The 20,551-nt window shown below is 44.8% G+C and overlaps 1 protein-coding gene across 1 annotated transcript; it reads left to right on the top strand.

Moving 5' to 3' along the window:
• Positions 1–337: 337 nt before the first annotated feature.
• On the top strand, positions 338–19,863 carry ldlra (low density lipoprotein receptor a). The gene is made up of 18 exons (XM_061748677.1): positions 338–546; positions 3,524–3,652; positions 3,745–3,867; positions 10,682–11,062; positions 11,438–11,560; positions 11,637–11,759; positions 11,864–11,983; positions 12,083–12,208; positions 12,311–12,482; positions 15,049–15,276; positions 15,365–15,483; positions 15,579–15,718; positions 15,838–15,979; positions 16,166–16,309; positions 16,414–16,665; positions 17,572–17,652; positions 17,733–17,896; positions 18,649–19,863. Exons 1-18 carry the CDS (start codon positions 492–494, stop codon positions 18,703–18,705), a joined length of 2,679 nt encoding a protein of 892 aa, XP_061604661.1. The 5' UTR covers positions 338–491; the 3' UTR covers positions 18,706–19,863.
• The last annotated feature ends 688 nt before the right edge of the window (positions 19,864–20,551 follow it).

Below are 20,551 nucleotides of genomic sequence, written 5' to 3'. Positions count from 1 at the left end.
ATATGACCAAGCAATATTTGTTTTAAATGTTTTATATTACAGTAGAGGCCCATGTTCTGCACTCATGTCAAGGATGTATTGCGCAAGGGTCAAAACGCAACCTTCGGAGAAAAGACCTCCAATCTTTCCATGTGCCACGTGCGCATGTGAGCCTTCTCCAAAGAGTTAAACGGAATCATAGTAAAAAATCATCTCCAAGGCAGAGCTCCGCCTCCGGATTGTTGAGTCTGCTGTGGCTCAAGAATCACACCACTTGAAATCCCGCCTTCCTAACCACAGCCCCCCCCTGGACCCCATCGGTCCCTCCCACCCAGTGGACCACATTGAAATGGGTCTCGTGTTGTTGCCAAACATTGCAGAGTGAAGGATCATCTCTTTGGTCAGACCTCACTGCAGCATCACATCCCATCACGTTACTCTATTGAAATTCTATATTATAATAGTGTTTCATAAAGTAGACTGTTGCGCATCCTGTAGTGTGCGTGGAAGCCATGGAACCACTCTATGCATTGTTGGCATTTCTAATCTACTCCCAAATTCAAACAAGTAAGTTCAAATTCATTGCTCTTATTGTTTCTTTTCTTCGAAATTCTAACAGATTTCCAATTTTTCATCTATTTTATGATTCATAATGTCAAAAAATATGACATACTGTAGGCTTGTGATGTTGTTTGGGTTTAAATTGCCCACTCTTCTGGCAGTACCGGATGCAAAATGTTGAGGTGGGGGTTTGGGGGTTAGCTTGGTCTCCCAGAATGTAGGTCAAATCTTTCCAACTCTTTTTCTTCCGCGTGAAGGAAAATTTTCCCAGCCTCGCACGTTCCCTTGATTTATTATCATCAACATATAAACCCATTTGCTTTTCATGCATCTCTTAATAGCCGTTTTATTGTGCTTTTCATTTGTTGGCGCTTAGCACACAGGTCCTGCAGCCAATCAGCTTCTATGAGTGGCTAAGGACACTTGGTCATTCATAAAGTGGAACTGGACGCCACATAACGCAACATTAAGATGGTTTGATTGCTTCCTGCTCCATCCCCATTTTTTTAAAACTTAAAATTGTGCATAAGAATGGAATTCCTCTAGTCCACCCTCCAATACAAACACTGTTTCAGTTTTGGTCACACATTGTCAGACTGGTTTCCACCCAGTATGCTGATTTTGAGAAATAGTGAGTTGCAAAACGTGTTCAAACCGGCAGCCTATTCATGCAGTCCCAGAGTTGGCTTCAACTTGATAACTTGACCTTAACTTGAAAAGATAATGTATGTGCAAAGAAACTAAAATCAGATATGGCTTTGTTCCTTTTATTTCATATCCACAGTTGAATCCTTACATGTTATTAATCTGTATTTACATTTAATGTCCTTAACAGAAAAGTTCCCAGATGGTCTTAATGTTTCTTCACAAGTGATCAATTAAATACACCAAATATTCGAGACATTTGGCAGAACATTCATTTTCACAATATTTGTTTATTCCCAGTCAATAAGGCCACCGATGAGACCATGTTGTCTTTAAGGTCTGAACTTTAAGCTCAACAGATAAATAAATAATGTGCAACCGTGGTAGGAAGTAAAAAAGTAAAAATACTTTGTTACTGTACATTTTTTTCAGGTATCTGTACTTTTTTGATATTTCTTTTTTGTACTGCTTTTTATTTTTACCCCCTACATTTGAAAACAATACTGTTTACAACTTTATCAAAATAGGCTTTTTTTGTTTAGTTGTTTTTCCTACGGTGATGTAACCACATAAAAAAGATGTAAATAGAAAGATGTTAAATCAACAGCATTTGGGATCTTGATTGGTCTATTGATTGAGATATTGGGTATTTATAAAGCAGAGAAAAAACAGGGATAGCAGTGACCGTGGCCGTGGAGGAATGTGAACCAAGGAGCATTAACGATGATGATGCAACAAATTCGGAGAAGCAAGCGGTTCCCCATCTGTATTTGTTAGATGTTGTCAGCTACAAGAATGATTCATGATAAATGTGTTGTGTCTTGTGCCTAAAAAAACACCAGCTTCTGGTGTTCGGTTTTTTTTCTTCTATTGTGCCAAGTTGTGAAAACAGGTATTGTATATAATTAACAGTAAAAATGTTTTTGTTTTTTTACTTTGAGTTAAATCAGTGCATCTAGTTTTAGCTGAGTCATTTTTTAACCCAAGCATCAGTACTTCTGCTTAAGTACTTGTACAAAGTGTGAGTACTTTTGCCACCTCTGATGTGCGATGAACTTGGGGTTGGGGGACTGTGTGATGGCTTTGAGACAAAACGACAACAGCTTGAACTCTTGGCCTTTTGTCAATAATTGATTGTTCATCATTTTTCATTTTTCCTGGTAAATGATAGTATTGAAACACACATGAAACCACCATAAGCTCCATGGCTTTCAGACAGAAAACGGCTTCACAGATATTATACTTTATGGTTAAGTCCCGAGTTGAGGGATACCTCGCACAGAACTCAGTGACACAGACTTTTCCACAACTGCAGAGACTTTCAGCATGGCCAAAGCCACCAGATGTTCGTCTTTTGATTTACAGCTCTGAAACATATACATAGCAATAAAGAGTCAAGTTCTTTCAAGTCATGTTTCCATTTAATGTGACACAAACGTAAACATGTTTAAATAGTTGACTATAATAGTAACATGAATGTGTTCATTTTCTCTTTTTATGGCATAGTAATAGTATCACTATTTAGGTTCTAAATGAGTGCTGCAGGGTTCGCTGTAAGCACCTTCCTCTGGCCCATGACAGGAACAGGTGGCTCTTTTGGGTTTCAAGCCCTAAAGGCTTCCAGTGACTTTTCAGACATGGTATATGTGATGCACTAAACAGCCGGTTTGGTGCTTTCAGTTCAGTGGCTCCATTATACATGGAGGTCAGTGGTGCAACTTATTTCTTCATCAGATGACTCATTTGGCAAGGTGACCTTATGCTATAGAAAACAACATTCTTTTGTGATTTTGATCTGCTAAATCGGCTGATCATGGAACCTATGTTTGCACTGAGACTCTTCATTTGACTTGGTGGTGTTTAAACAAGTATTGACTCTGACTATGCCACTCTGGCAGCTCTTGCTGAAAATGGAGATAGCTTCCATTGGTTCATGACTGGTCTTGCACTGAATTTACTCCCTATTCAACACAATATTTCTCCTAATAATTTAACAATTCATCCATTCATTTTCTATACCCCTTGTTCTCATTATGGTCTTGAGTGAGCTGGAGACTACCTAAGCTGACTTTAGGCAAAAGGCAGGGAACTCACTGGACTGGTTGAAAGTCAACCACAGGGCACATATACTGTAGAAAAACAACCATTCACACTCATAGTCTCACCTACGGGCAATTGAGAGTGTCAATTATCCTACCATGTTTGTCTTTGCAATGTGTGACAAGGCGGAGTACCCGGAAAAAACCAGGCGTTTTTTTTTTTTTTTTTTTAAAGGAATAATTGACATGTCTTGGATGAATTAGCTCAAAATTATCATTTGGATACTATCTCTGTGCAGCAGGTGCACAGACAATATGCGGGAACAAGAAGTTCCCATGTGGAAATGGGAGATGCATCACAGTCAGGTGGGTGTGTGACGGCACAGATGACTGTGGAGATGGCACAGACGAGCTTCCTGATACTTGCTGTAAGTATGAGAATATGTGTGGGCCCTATAAATCCTCAGTGTCAAGATCTGTAAAATTTCAAACAGTATTGTTTTTTGTGTGTGTCTTCCAGTGGCCAAAACATGTAGACCAACAGACTTTAGTTGTGCCGACCACCTTCACCAGTGTATACCAAACACTTGGCGCTGTGACGGGAAAGCAGACTGTGAGAATGGAGCTGATGAAGAGAGCTGTGGTGAGCAATCTGCACACAATATGGACAGACACAATCTTCCTAGCAGAATGGAAGCTCCTCTAGTTACAAAGGGGAAATATGACAGTTGTGCCTGCGATCTGGCTACCACACCAATGGACCTGAGTTCAAATCCAGGTTCAGGGAACTACTGCTCAACTCAGAAGTGGCATGATTACGTGGGGCCTTCTGAGGCATGCATAGCTTGAAGGACCCCTTTGCGATAGATTCCAAAGAAGGGTGAAGTACTAGTATAGTTGGATTAGAGGACACGTGTGGGACATGGGCTCATGTGCAGGGGGGTCGAACAGTGGGGGAAAAGCCACAACTATCCCAGGGCCGTGATGTTGGTCTACCCTTTGCAGCTGTAACAGCTTCAACTGTTGTGACAAGGCTTTCAACAAGGTTTAGGAGTGAGTTTATGGGGTTTTCCATCCATCCATTCTCTACCGCTTATCCGGGTCAGGTCGCGGGGCAGTAGCTTCAGCAGGGACGCCCAGACTTCCCTCTCCCCAGCCACTTCATCCAGCTCTTCCGGGGGGATCCCGAGGCGTTCCCAGGCCAGCCGAAGGATGTAGTCTCTCCAGCGTGTCCTGGGTCGTCCCCGGGGGTCTCCTCCCGGTGGGACATGCCCGGAACACCTCACCAGGGAGGCGTCCGGGAGGCATCCGAATCAGATGCCCCAGCCACCTCATCTGGCTCCTCTCAATGCGGAGGAGCAGCGGCTCTACTCTGAGATCCTCCCGGATGACCGAGCTTCTCACCCTATCTCTAAGGGAGAGCCCGGACACCCTGCGGAGGAGGGTGTCCGGGCTTGTATCGGCCGCTTGTATCCGGGATCTTGTTCTTTCGGTCACGACCCACAGCTCTTGACCATAGGTGAGGATAGGAACGAAGATCGACCGGTAAATTGAGAGCTTCGCCTTTCGGCTTAGCTCTTTCTTTACCACAACGGACCGATACAAAGTCCACATCACTGCAGACGCTGCACCGATCCGCCTGTCGATCTCCCGTTCCATTCTTCCCTCACTCGTGAACAAGACCCCAAGATACTTGAATTCCTCTACTTGGGGCAGGATCTCATCCCCGACCTGGAGATGGCATGCCACCCTTTTCCGACTGAGGACCATGGTCTCAGATTTGGAGGTGCTGATTCTCATCCCAGCCGCTTCACACTCGGCTGCGAACTGCTCCAATGAGAGTTGGAGGTCACGGCTTGATGAAGCCAACAGAACCACATCATCTGCAAAAAGCAGAGATGCAATACTGAGGCCACCAAACCGGACCCCCTCCAAGCCTCGGCTGCGCCTAGAAAAGTTATGAACAGAATCGGCGACAAAGGGCAGCCTTGGCGGAGTCCAACCCTCACCGGGAACGAGTCCAACTTACTGCCGGACCAAACTCTGACTCCGGTCATACAGGGACCGAACAGCTCGTATCAGGGGGTTCGGTACCCCATACTCCCGAAACACTCTCCACAGGACTCCCCGAGGGACACGGTCGAACGCCTTCTCCAAGTCCACAAAACACATGCAGACTGGTTGGGCGAACTCCCATGCACCCTCGAAGACCCTGCCGAGGGTGTAGAGCTGGTCCACTGTTCCACGGCAAGGACGAAAACCACACTGCTCCTCCTGAATCTGAGATTCGACTTCCCGACGGACCCTCCTCTCCAGCACCCCTGAATAGACCTTACCAGGGAGGCTGAGCAGTGGGATCCCCCTGTAGTTGGAACACACCCTCCGGTCCCCCTTCTTAAAAAGGGGGACCACCACCCCAGTCTGCCAATCCAGAGGCACTGTCCCCGATGTCCACGCGATGTTGCAGAGGCGTGTCAACCAGAACTCCGGGCGAATCTCATCCACCCCCGGGGCCCTGCCACCGAGGAGCTTTTTAACTAGCTTGGCGACCTCAAACCCAGAGATAGGAGAGCCCGCCTCAGAGAACCCACACTCTGCTTCCCCATGGGAAGGCGTGTCGGTGGAATTGAGGAGGTCTTCGAAGTATTCTCCCCACCGACTCACAACGTCCCGAGTCAAGGTCAGCAGCGCCCCATCCCCACTATACACAGTGTTGGTGGTGCACTGCTTTCCTCTCCTGAGACGTCGGATGTGGACCAGAATTTCCTCGAAGCCGTCCGGAAGTCTTTATCCATGGCCTCACCGAACTCCTCCCATGCCCGGGTTTTTGCTTCAGCGACCACCAGAGCTGCATTCCGCTTGGCCAGCCGGTACCCATCAGCTGCCTCAGGAGTCCCACAGGCCAAAAAGGCCCGATAAGACTCCTTCTTCAGCTTGACGGCATCCCTCACCGTTGGTGTCCACCAACGGGTTTGGGGATTGCCGCCACGACAGGCACCGACCACCTTATGGCCACAGCTCCGGTCGGCCGCCTCAGCAATGGAGGCGCGGAACATGGTCCACTCGGACTCGATGTCCCCCGCCTCCCCCGGAACATGAGCAAAGTTCTGTCGGAGGTGGGAGTTGAAACTCCTTCTGACAGGGGATTCTGCCAGACGTTCCCAGCAGACCCTCACAATACGTTTGGGCCTGCCACGTCGGACCGGCATCTTCCCCCACCATCGGAGCCAACTCACCACCAGGTGGTGATCAGTTGACAGCTCCGCCCCTCTCTTCACCCGAGTGTCCAAGACATGCGGCCGCAAGTCCGATGACACGACCACAAAGTCGATCATCGAACTGCGACCTAGGGTGTCCTGGTGCCAAGTGCACGTGTGGACACCCTTATGCTTGAACATGGTGTTCGTTATGGACAATCCGTGACGAGCACAGAAGTCCAATAACAGAACACCGCTCGGGTTCTGATCGGGGGGGCCGTTCCTCCCAATCGCGCCCTTCCAGGTCTCACTGTCATTGCCCGTGTGAGCATTGAAGTCCCCCAACAGAACAATGGAGTCCCCAGCGGGAGCGCTCTCCAGCACCCCCTCCAAGGACTCCAAAAAGGGTGGGTACTGCTGTTTGGTGCATAGGCACAAACAACAGTCAGGACCCGTCCCCCCACCCGAAGGCGGAGGGAGGCTACCCTCTCGTCCACCGGGGTGAACCCCAACGTACAGGCGCCGAGCCGGGGGGCAACTCCAGAGTGGAAGAGAGTCCAACCCCTCTCGAGAGGACTGGTACCAGAGGCCAAGGTGTGTGTGGAGGCGAGTCCGACTATATCGAGTCGGAACTTCTAAACCTCACACACCAGCTCGGGCTCCTTCCCTGCCAGAGAGGTGACATTCCACGTCCCTAGAGCCAGCTTCTGTAGCCGGGGATCGGATCGCCAAGGTCCCCGCCTTCGGCCACCGCCCAGCTCACACTGCACCCGACCCCTATGGCCCCTCCCACAGGTTGTGAGCCCATGGGAAGGGGGACCCATGTTACCCTTTCGGGCTGTGCCCGGCCGGGCCCCATGGGTGCAGGCCCGGCCACCAGGCGCTCGCCTTCGAGCCCCACCACCAGGCCTGGCTCCAGTGGGGGGCCCCGGTGGCCCGCGTCCGGGCAAGGGAAAACGAAGTCCATTGTTTGTCGTCATCATTAGGGGTCTTTGAGCCGTGCTTTGTCTGGTCCCTCACCTAGGACCTGTTTGTCATGCGTGACCCTGCCAGGGGCATAAAGCCCCAGACAACTTAGCTCCTAGGATCACTGGGACACACAAACCCCTCCACCACGACAAGGTGACGGCTCAAGGAGGGGTTTATGGGTTTTTTTGTTTGTTTTGTTTTGAATTTTCCCCCCCAATTCTTGTACGAGCATATTTGTGAGGTCCCACACTGATGTTGGACGAGAAGTTCTGGTTCACTGTCCGCTCAAATAACTCAAAGGTGTTCTATTGGGTTGAGGGCAGGACTCTGTGCAGGCCAGTCACGTTCATCCATACCAAATTTTCTCATCCATCTCTTCATGGAATTTGCTTTGTGCACTGGTGGCCAGACATGTTGGAAAAGGATGGGGGTAATTCCCAACCTGTTTGACTGTTCAAAATCTCTTGGTATGCTGAAGCTTTCAGTTCCTTTCACTGTAGCTCAGGGGCTAATATTTTGGACATTTCCAACTTTGAGGCGGCACGGTGGCCGACTGGTTAGAGCGTCAGCCTCACAGTTCTGAGGACCCGGGTTCAATCCCCGGTCCCGCCTGTGTGGAGTTTGCATGTTCTCCCCGTGCCTGCGTGGGTTTTCTTCGGGCACTCCGGTTTCCTCCCACATCCCAAAAACATGCATGAATTGGAGACTCTAAATTGCCCGTAGGCATGACTGTGAGTGCGAATGGTTGTTTGTTCCTATGTGCCCTGCGATTGGCTGGCAACCAGTTCAGGGTGTACCCCGCCTCCTGCCCGATGACAGCTGGGATAGGCTCCAGCACGCCCGCGACCCTAGTGAGGAGAAGCGGCTCAGAAAATGGATGGATGGATGGATTTCCAACTTTCTGGGAACAGTTTGGAGATGGCCCCTTCCGGTTCCAGCATGACTGTGCATCAATGCACAAATCAAGGTTCATAAAGACATGGATGAGAGAGTTTTATGTGGACGAACTTGACTGGTCTGCACAATCCTAACCTCAACCCTATGGAACACTTTTGGAGGAATTAAAGCGGGGACTGAGAGCCAGGCCTTCTCGTCTAACCTTACAAATGAAAAAATTGTCAAAAGGTCCCATAAACACAATCCTAATTAGGGTTGGGCATCGTGTCTTCATCCATCCATCCATTATCTGAGCCGCTTCTCCTCACTAGGGTCGCGGGCGTGCTGGAGCCTATCCCAGCTGTCATCGGGCAGGAGGCGGGGTACACCCTGAACTGGTTGCCAGCCAATCGCAGGGCACATAGAAACAAACAACCATTCGCACTCACAGTCATGCCTACGGGCAATTTAGAGTCTCCAATTAATGCATGTTTTTGGGATGTGGGAGGAAACCGGAGTGCCCGGAGAAAACCCACGCAGGCACGGGGAGAACATGCAAACTCCACACAGGCGGGGACGGGGATTGAACCCCGCACCTCAGAACTGTGAGGCTGACGCTCTAACCAGTCGGCCACCGTGCCGCCGCATCGTGTCTTAACTTTGTTAAAATTAATGATCAGTTGCCTCAGTGCAACACATGGAATAAGATTGTATTGTGCAAAGGAGGCTGACGTGCTCCCTCCTGCTCCGACCCTCAGCCTACACTTCAGTGAAGTCAAATTGGGTGAGTGAAACAATAAAATATGTCTATGCCAACATTGAGCCCGTTAACAAGTTAAACGGTGGGTTGCACTCTTGCACTAATGGTTTTTAGGGTTTATTTTAGTCTTCAAACCAACGTAAGAGCCGATGACAGAGGGGGGAAAAAGCTTCAATTTCAGCTAAAACTTCACCAAAGGTCAAACTATCAATTTTGCATCACAATGAATTGGGACAAAATTCACATAAACATCTCGCAGTAACACAAACACTAACCTTTTGCCTTATCTGTGGGTCGGTAAAGGAATCAATGTTTTAAAGCATTGGGTTCCATTCATTACTCTTTTTTTGCCTTCTAGGTTTACTTTGGTTTTCAAAATTCACCGGTGTCATGTGAAGTTACATTTCGTGTCCAGAAAAGGCCCCTCTGACAGCTACTTCTGTTTGACCCAGCATCCCAAATACTACAAAAAAATTATTTGTTTTGGCAAAATATGTCCCCTTTAAAATCCTCTCTGCGTCCAGGCAAGTGAGTGAATACTTTTGGAAATATAGTGGAATATATGGAAAAGGAAAGTGGAAAAGGAAATGTCTAATCGCACCTAACTTACAATGAAGATCTTGGGGACTAATAAGGTGGAAAAAACTGGTTCAGCAGTGACAGGGAGGAACATGGACCAGGCTAATCACGACAGCAACGGATTCAGAGAAGCTAGATAGTCCGGATCCATGGCCTTATTTAAGAGAATTGTTTCAAGTGGTTGGCTACATGACTCATGTGTGCAGTGTATTTTGTCAGCTGAAAAACCACACGCTTTGGGTGTTCAAAATTTCTCTCTCTAATCTGAAAAAAAAACTACAATATAACAGTGAGACCATTTTTTTTCAGTTGTTATCATTATCTAATTTAGAATTTTTTTTGTTAGTCAGTTCACAATGTTTGCAAAGCTATGGGAACATGTTTTATTTTTGCTAGCTAACTATTCAACATGCAAATTGTAATGTAATTTTTTTTGTAAATCAACAGTACAGTATAAAATTGACAGTTAAAATTAATTTTTACTTTTATAAGTATATTACAGGCGGCACGGTGGACGACTGGTTAGAGAATCTGCCTCACAGTTCTGAGGACAGGGGTTCAATCCCCGGCCCACGCCTGTGTGGAGTTTGCATGTTCTCCCCGTGCCTGCGTGGGTTTTCTCCGGGCACTCCGGTTTCCTCCCACATCCCAAAAACATGCATGGTAGGTTAATTGACAACTCTAAATTGCCCATAGGTGTGCATGTGAGTGCGAATGGTTGTTTGTTTGTATGTGCCCTGTGATTGGCTGGCAACCAGTTCAGGGTGTACCCCGCCTCCTACCAGATGATAGCTGGGATAGGCTCCAGCACGCCCGCAACCCTAGTGAGGAGAAGCGGCTCAGAAAATGGATGGATGTTTTTACTTTTACTTAAGTACAGAAGTTAAATCTGTATGTCTACTCTTACCAGAGTTTTTTTTCACACAAGTATCTGTACTTCTATGTAAGCACATAGTGTGAGTACTTTTGCTACGTTTGGTTCTGCCCATTTAATGTATCCATTCCTACGTGTCCTAGTGGATTGATGTTGATCTATTTTGATCTCTGGCTTCTTCCCTGTGTCCCCTCTCTCCTAGGACCAAAAAACTGCACAGTCACAGAGTTCCGTTGCACAAATGGGCAGTGTGTGTCTACTGCGTTTGTGTGCGACCAGGAATCAGACTGCGATGATGGCAGTGACGAGGCTTTCTGCCCGCCGGTTACGTGCAGTGCTGGTACTTTTCAGTGCAATAACAGTGTTTGCATTCCACGTCTGTGGGCCTGCGACGGAGATATTGATTGCGTAGACGGTTCGGACGAGTGGACCCAGAACTGCGATACGGCAGCACCTAACTTTTCGCCAGGTTACCACTGCTCTACCCTGGAATTCCACTGTGGTAGTGGGGAGTGCATTCATGGAAACTGGATGTGTGATGGAGGAGCTGATTGCCTTGATCGATCCGATGAAGCCGACTGTGGTATGTGTGATCCCTTTCTCAGTACTTGACTCAATAGCAACTGGACTATTCTGGTTGTCTTAAAAGATGTTTCGTCTCTCATCTGAGCAGGCTATATCAGTTCATGCAACAAGGCTTAGTTAGCTAAAGCCTCAGGCTAGTCTGTCCCAACTAAGCCTTGTTGCACGAACTGATAAAGTCTGTTTGGATGAGAGATTAAACGTCTTCTAGGACAACCAGAACAGTCCAGTTCCAGTCCGAGTCGATGCCCTGAGAATGTAATGACCTGGAGGAATGACAATATTCACAGGCATGTTATCCTTGCTTCAAATCCTGTTTAAACTGCTTCAAAACCAGTTTTAGCATCCAAATGCCTGTCTGATTGCATCCCTCTAGTACGTCCCACCTGCCGTCCTGATGAGTTTCAATGTGATGATGGCACTTGCATTCATGGAAGCCACCAATGTAACTATCGGTATGACTGCAAGGACATGAGCGATGAAAGAGGCTGTGTTAATGGTATGAAGCTTCTAGCAAGCTGGAGCTACTTTGACTACCCATTCCTTGATATTGTTTCATCTGTTTGTCTGTACAGTCACTCAATGTGACAGCGAGACCAGATTTAAGTGTCGCAGCGGGGAATGTATCAGCATGGATAAAGTGTGTGACAAGGACCGTGATTGCTGGGATTGGTCAGATGAGTTTCTAAGGGAATGTAGTGAGTACTGACATTTATATCTGTCAGAATACTTTGCCCTGGCAGTATCTACCTGTTATGTCCCCAGGGGGAAAATTTTTTTTGCAAAGCCTTTCTGTTTTCAGGCTACAATGAGTGTCTCTTCAACAATGGTGGCTGCTCTCATGCCTGCATCGACCTTAAAATTGGTTTTGAGTGCCTCTGTCCCACGGGTTATCATCTGGTTAACAAAAATCAATGTGAAGGTAAAAAGGAAAGACCCCCACCCATAACATCCATCATTTGATGTCTAACACCTCCTCAACAAACAACAAGAATTAGATGTTTTCCTCATCTTTCATCAGATGTTGACGAGTGTATCTTCCCAGAGGTCTGCAGCCAGATCTGCATTAACCAGCTAGGCAGCTACAAATGCGAGTGTGCAGAAGGTTACCAAATTGACCCATCAACCAAAGCCTGCAAGGCCACTGGTGAAAATCAGCTCTCCATGTTCTTTCTCTGAATGTTGATTATACAACAAATAGAGGGTATTTTCAAGTTATGAATAACTATAAACCACTATAATCTTTTAGGTACAATCCCCTACCTTTTCTTCACCAATCGCCATGAAATCAGAAAGATGACCTTGGACAAAAGTGAGTACACACAGGTCATTCCCCAACTAAAGAACGTAGTGGCTCTGGACATGAACATGGCCACAAAAGACATCTACTGGTCAGACATCTCCCAAAAGAAGATCTACAGGTGAGGGAGATTTTATTGTTTTTGATTGAAGTTGACCCAGTGGCATAATGGGCCAGTTGTTTAGGAGTAGGGTTAACCTAACCCTAATTGTTCCAAATACAAAATAAGATATAAATAATCTTTATTTACATTTTTTTTTTATTTTTTTTTACAAAAACTATAGGATTGAGGTTGTGGGGGCTCCATGCCCGTGCTAGGGTCACCCAGGACAAAGAGGTCCGAGTTGAGGGACCAGACAAAGCATGGCTCAGAACCCCCTGTGACGACAAAAATATTGGAACATGTTTTCCCTTGTCCAGATATGGGTACACCAGGGCCCCCCGAGCGCATGGTGGCCAGGCTTGCACCTATGGCCACCGTGCACACAATATGGGTCCCCTTTCCCATGAGCTTACCACTTGTGGTAGGACCCATAGGGGTCAGGTCCATTGTTAGTTGGGTGGTGGCTGAAGGTGGGGACATTTTTGTGCAACAGGGGAGTTTGATATTTGTGGTTATTTATACTGTGATCAATATTTGTTGGGAAAAAAAAAACTAGGTTTGAGAGGGGACAAGCAGAGAGAAAATACAGAAAAAAACACAAATAAAGACAGAACAAGAGCAGTCTAGAACGTACTGCAACACTTGGACTTCTGTGTTCATCACGGATTATCCCTAAAAGACACCACGTGCAAACATCAGGGTGTCTATACGTGTATTAGGCATCATGACACCTTACGCAGCAGTTCAATTATCGACTTTGTGGTTGTGTCATCGGATTTGCGACCGCATGTCTTGGACACTCAGGCAAAGAGAGGGGCTTAATTGTCTATCCCCCCTGGTGTGTGTTGGTTTTGATGGTGGGGGAAGATGCCGGTCCGGCCTAGCAGGTCTGCTAGCAGAGTCCCCAGTCAGAAACAGTTTCAAACTCCCACCTCTGGCAGAACCACATCCCAGAAGAGGAGGGGGACATTGAGTCCAATTGGGCCATGTTCTCTGCCTCTATTATTGAGGTTGTCGAATGGAGCTGTGGCCATAAGGTGTCTGTTGTGGTGGCAATCCCCAGGCCTGTTGGTAGACACTGGTGGTGAAGGATGCTGTCAAGCTTAAGAAGGAGTCTTATCAGGCCTTTTTTGCATGAGGGATTTAGGAATCAGCTGATGGGTATTGGCAGGCGAAGCCAATTTCTGGCCAATAAATTACATGAACCTCTCACAGAAACAAATAGCTCAGCAAATATAATGGTTCGGGTTGGGCAACGAGAATCAAGAACCGATTGGAACTGGGACTAACATTCTGGTTGTCCCGGAATTGTTCAAATTTTAAAATTTCGGTTCCCAGTTTCGATGCGTACAGTCCGCTGACCCCGAAGAAGAAAGTGTCGAAAACCAACGAAGAACATGCACGAAGACGTGCCTGTGCCCAACAGCGGCGGCAAACAAAAGTGTGTCTTGACTTTGTTAAAATTGATGACCAGTTGCCTCAGTGGAATAAGATTGTAATGTGCAAAAGAGGCTTTTACGATGTGTAGAAGTCTGACGTGCTCCCTCCTGCTACGAGCCTCAGCCTACACCGCATGGAACTTCAGTGAAGTCAATTGGGTGAGTGTGAAACAATACTTCTATGCCAACATTGAGGCAGCTAATAAGTTAAACGTTTGGTTGCACATTTGCACCGATGGTTTTTAGCGTTTATTTTAGTCTTCAAACCAACGTAAGAGCCAATGACTGGAAAAAAAAAGCTTAACATTGAGCTACAACTTCAACAAAGGTCAAACTAGCAACTTTACATCACAATGAATTTGGACAAAATTCACATAAACGTCTCACAGTATCACAAACACTAACCTTGTGCCTCATCAGTGGGTAGGTAAAGGAATCAAAGTTTCAGAGTATTTGGCTCCATTTATTACTATTTTTCTTGACGTCTAGGTTTATTTCGTTTTCAAATTTCAACGGTGTCGTGTGAAGTTACTTTTCATGCCAAAAGGCTGACTTCCGATGTGTACCCTTCAAAATAAAAGGATACAAGCTTAAAACAGGAAGTCAAGTTAAACTTGCACATATAAACCTTTTGATGTGGTTAAACAGTCGCAAATAACTATTTTAACAATTCTACATTTAAATTTGAGCTGAAACATTCATTAATGAATATTAAGGCAATTGGGTTAGTTCCACACATATTGCCTTCTAGTTCATAGGTTTGATATTGATATTGGTTACAAAGAAGCCCAAGTTAAATGTTCATTTTAGTCTATGCTGCGGGGTGATCAGAAAATGGATGTTCATAATTTGAATACCCTATATTTGAACCATGCAAGCTTTTTGACCCAGGCCCCTAAAAGAATTGGAATTGAAAATCATTTGGAAACGGAATCGAAATGAGGAACCGGAATAGGGACCGGAATCACTCAAATTCAAACGATGCCCAATCCTAACCATGGTACTTGTAAAACAAATCAGACCAATACTGTTGATGTACAGTATGTTACCTCAACTCTTAGATTTAAAAAATATATTACAGTGGTTGATACCCAACCAGTTTTCCATGTAAAAACAGGTTGTTGTTTTTTTCACTTTAATTCCAGAGCTCAAATGGACTCAGTGCAAAACTCCACTCATCACACTGTAATGATTTCTAATGACATTGATGCACCTGAGGGCATTGCCTTTGACTGGATCCATAACAAGCTGTATTGGACTGACAGCATTCGCAACACCATCTCTGTGGTAACTGCTGATGGTGATCGTCGTAAGACTCTCTTCTCCCAAGGCTTATCTAAACCCCGATCAATCGTGGTTGACCCCTACAACAAGTAAGCCTATACCACCTTGACTTTTGTCAGCTGGTTCTCATTTCAGTGTTGTGATTGCAAAAATGTATGCACGTATTTGTCCGGCCAGCTTCTTTTACTGGACTGACTGGGGGAATCCTGCTAAAATTGAAAAGGGTGGTCTGAATGGAGGTGACCGCATCGCTCTGGTTACTGACAACATTATGTGGCCCAATGGAATCACACTTGGTACACTCCAACCTTCTAGTCTCTCTGTATTTCCTCCTCTCTCTTTGAAGCATGACTGACAGACCTGTTTCCCCTCAACTACCCCCATGCCCTAGACCTGTTCAACCAGCGGCTCTACTGGGTGGACTCAAAGTTACACACACTCTCCAGTATTGACGTGCAGGGTGGAGGCCGGCACACCCTCATTATTGATGAAAACAAGCTGAGCCACCCGTTGGGACTTACATTGTTTGAGGTACTTATTTACAGCCAGATACCTATTGTTGGTCAAAATTTTTTTTATTTTAAATCCATACATGCCTTGTTGTGGTTATAGTGTTGCTATACATATCTTCTCTTCTTTGTGCACTTAAGGAAAGAGTGTTCTGGACAGACGTCAGTAACAATGCCATCCTCAGTGCTAATAGGTTGACTGGCGCAGACATCACACCAGTGGCAGAGCACCTGTCATCTCCAGAAGACATTATTGTGTACCATAACCTTAAACAGCCTGCTAGTATGTGGAAACCTTTGATTGATTGATTGATTGATTGATTGATTGATTGATTGAACCCTATGGATAGGTCACATTTCGTCATTAAATTTGCACAAGAGATCAGACCCATTATTTAAAAATGCATTGGCAATCACCTCTAAAATGTGGGTCTCATATTAATAATATCACCACCCCCTATTTTTGCAGGGAGAGACTGGTGTGGGGTTTCCAATGGTGGCTGTGAATTCATGTGCCTGGGAGCACCACAAGTGGGCAGAAATCCCCCTAAATATACTTGTGTCTGTCCTGATAACATGATGCTAGCAAGTGATATGAGGAGATGTGTACCAGGTATGTCGATTACCAAAGATCTGACCTAAATTCAACGGACATTTTGTTAATATATTGCACTCATTCACTGCCTCTTATTATTATTATTATTTCTATTCCATAAGTGGTGTCAACTCCTAGAGCTCCTGTACATCCTCAGACTCCGACAACCAACCAACCTGCACCAGGCACAAACCCACCCAAGTCCCATACCTCCATTGCTCCCATCACAACCACAAGACCTATGGTCAAGCCAGTGCCGAGCACCACGAGGCCTCTGGTCAGAACCTCCGCACCCGAATTTAGGAACACTTCACCACAGCCTGTGAAACCCAAAGCACCTCAGACAACCACTCAAATTCCAGTCACTTCACAAGGTAAAGGCCTTGAACAGTGATCGTCACATTGTATTGACAGTTAACACTGCTGAAAACCATATTCAAAACATTCATGAACAAAATATGTGTATAGATGCACTCAGATTTTCTTCTTTGCAGGATGCATTTGGTAATACATGTATATGCATTTGTAAAAACCGATTTGATTGTACATTACAATGTACAGGTAGTCCACAAAGGTAAATGGATTTCTTCTTTGTGATTGAATACATTGGAATTCAAAATGGGTTTATTCACCTTTTCCCTGAACTTGACCAACAAGTCCAGATGCCTTTGATTCAACCTTTGAAGATTACCCTAACTTGGATGGCAAAGAATGTGTACTGACATACTGTATGTACATCTAGGCCCTGCTTTACAAACACGTTCATTTTGTAACATTTCATTTGCAAGATTATTTAGATTTATACTGTATATTATTATTAGTGATGCTTAAACTCTGTTTCCACCGATCCATTCACTTTGCTCCAGTGAACAACTCTTAAAATTATTATTATTATTTTTTTTTTAAATGTATGTCTGTTTAAGGTATGCCATATTTAAATACACCTTAGGACTGGAGATAACCGGTTTCCTCACTCCGTTATATAGGCTTTAATGAAAGTTTTGTGATCTATGGCCATTCTTTGCCTTTTTCAGGATTAGGCATCTTGTAGCTTGTAAAATACTTTGTCACATATAAATTTGTCACATATCAGCTGCAGTACATACAGTGTACCAGTAGACAAACAATTTACAAGACAGAGGCGAAAACCCCCGAGACTACCTAATGATTTTAGTTGGTGTAAAAATGCAGACATTTAAAAGCTAATTGCTGGTTACAGGATCAGTAGTGGAAAATAGATGGATGGTTATTTGACTTATTATGTCATTTTTTTTCTTCAGACATTCACCATGCGTTTGCTACAGTGATACCTAGGACATCTTCCAGTACACCATTTGGCTTGTACGTTTTCTTACCTCTGGGTGAGTAGCTTTGGTCACAGAAACCAATATTGAAATGCTAATCCACTGTATCAAACTTCACACTGGTTATCTTTGTGTAGTAATCATTTGTATGCTGGCTTTCGGTGGCGTGCTGCTATGGAAGAACTACAAGCTAAAGAACACCAACACGATCCACTTTGACAACCCTGTCTATCAAAAAACCACGGAGGACCAAGTGCACATTTGGAGGAACCATAGGTCGGATGGGTATTCCTACCCAAAAGTAAGCCAATGGGGCTGTTTTAGCCACTTATTTACAGAGCCTTTTCAGTCTTTATTGCAGGTCTATGTGAATGGTTATCATTTTTAACAACGAAACAGTTTTGAGATTGTTGTTGTGTAAACATGATGTATTTTCATTGTCAAAAGCAGGTACTCTGAAGCTCAAGTACTACCAAATATTGTTGGTGACCATTAAGATATGGCTAACACAAAGCACTTGCTGGCCACCCACTGGTTCAGCAGGTTGTCGTCACATCTTTGTAGCTTTTGAGGATAAGGTAGAAATGACTAAAAATAAGCACACATACTAATGTTACCCTGTTGCTATTTTTAGCTCTGGATGGTGCAGTATTTTACTCCATAGTCTCCACTTGGCCTGAGTAGTCAGTTTTCTTGCTTCCATCAGTCTCAAATCAAAACGTGACTCCTGAATGTGGCCAACAAGAGACCCTCCTTCTCATTCATCGTTGTTCTTTGTTATCTGGCGGCATTCCGGCTTTTATTGCGGCATGGTTTTCGCAATCTCCTGAAGTCCTATGATTGATGCAAAAATAATAAGCCGAGCCAGCACTGTGCAATGGAAAGAAAACTTTCAAAAGACAACTGTACAGAAGAGCATTCTCTATCACTCCATATGTATATTTATTGAGACAAATGTATTAATAAAACAAGTTAATCTTTGTTTTCTGTGACTTAAACCTACATACAGCGCTTGCCAATTATGTCTGATATGCTTTTTATTTGTCTTATCAGAGACAGGTTGTGAGCCTGGATGAAGAGGCAGACAACCCCACATTTACTGAAACCTAACTTGGGATGGAATTCAAAGGCATTATCAGACGACTATATCCTTATACAGCAACAAAACCTCTAGGAAATCCAGGTTCAATTCATTTTGGTCATTTTAATGTTTGTTGTGTTTTTGTTTTTTTTTCTCCCAAAATAGAGACCTTATATTTCAGTTGAACTTAACAATTTGAGACAATTACACACCTTAAGATACGTATTTAGTTTTTCATGGTCACTGTGCATTGTATGTGTGACAATACTAGTCCTGCCTGCTTTTCCTCAAAAGTTTGAGTATTATGTTTTTATATGTAATTATTATACCAGCAATCACCATGGTATTGATGGAAAATAATCACTTTTGGAGGAGAAGGACCTCAAGTAATCCTGCACACTAGTTTGTTCCTTCAATAGTACACTGCATACACCTCCTGATGCAACCTTCCCATTTATCCAAGCTTTGGACCGGCACTGGCAAGTAGAGAGCAGCATGGTGTTGGTACATTGGCTGGGAATTGAACCTGCGCCTTCTGCATAAATGGCAGGGTTTCGTTGTCAGCCACATGTTGCTCCTTTCTTCTGATCTTTTTATTGGAAAGACTAACTTACATTTCTACCCGATGTCTGAGGAGGACCAATGCATTCTTCAAAATAGCTTTAATGCAACCATGTGAGACCAGTGGGGCCAAGCATAACGCGCTGTATTACACGTGCATATTTATAGCCTCCCTTAGGACGAGAACTTATCACAGCATTCCTGACAAAAGAAACACATGTGCCTCGTCACAATATTTTTTAGCTCCTGTACTTTGTATTGTGAGCAAATGCTGCATTTTATTGTTGCTCAAAAGTCCACGTTTGTGTTATTACTGGATAGGATTTGTATAAAATCAGTGCATATTTACAGTGACTTGTTACACCCACCACAGATGCTGTTGTGATGTCCACTCTTTGTGGTGGAAGGTAGAGAATCTTAAATGTAGATGTACATGTGTAGATGTACATGCACGTAGCCTTTTATTTTTATTTTTTTTACATTGACCCACTACCACTGCAGGTTATGTGTGTAAATAGGGTGTTCATAAATGTAAATATTTGTTCTGTTTTAAGGAAATAATACCTCTGCTGTAGCCTTTGTTGTCAACATTTGCTGTATATAAATAAATATTTCTATTTATTATAGATCCTCTCCGGACTCTTATGTTTGTCTTTTGCATGTGTACTGTATGAAGGTTTCAGACCTTTATTACTCAGCTTACTACAGTATTGATTAGATTTACCTTGCTAATTAAATATACAGTGTTAGCAATTGATATTTGGTTTGTACTAGAAGCATTAGACACTGTTTTATTATTTGCTAATTGCATACAATATGCTCAAACCAGTGGAACGGTGGACGACTGGTTAGAGCGTCAGCCTCACAGTTCTGAGGACTCGGGTTCAATCCCCGGCCCCGCCTGTGTGGAGTTTGCATGTTCTCCCCGTGTCTGCGTGGGTTTTCTCCGGGCACTCCGGTTTCCTCCCACATCCCAAAAACATGCATTAATTGGAGACTCTAAAATTGCCCGTAGGTGTGACTGTGAGTGCGAATGGTTGTTTGTTTGTATGTGCCCTGCGATCGGCTTGCAACCAGTTCAGGGTGTACCCCGCCTCCTCCCCGATGACAGCTGGGATAGGCTCCAGCATGCCCGCGACCCTAGTGAGGAGAAGCGGCTCAGAAAATGGATGGATGGATGGATGGATGCTCAAACCAAAGCTGGAAAAGCTATTTCTAGTTCAATAACTTGGGGAAGTAACTGAAATCAGCAGCGTACACAATTGCAACTACAGTATTAGGCACCCAAGAAAATATGTTTTTCAAATATCGCTG

The sequence above is a fragment of the Phyllopteryx taeniolatus genome, chromosome 16 (assembly GCF_024500385.1).
Source record: "Phyllopteryx taeniolatus isolate TA_2022b chromosome 16, UOR_Ptae_1.2, whole genome shotgun sequence".
NCBI lineage: Eukaryota > Metazoa > Chordata > Actinopteri > Syngnathiformes > Syngnathidae > Phyllopteryx > Phyllopteryx taeniolatus.
The sequence above is the reverse complement of the archived record's forward strand: the minus strand, read 5'-3'. Positions and strand labels throughout refer to the sequence as shown.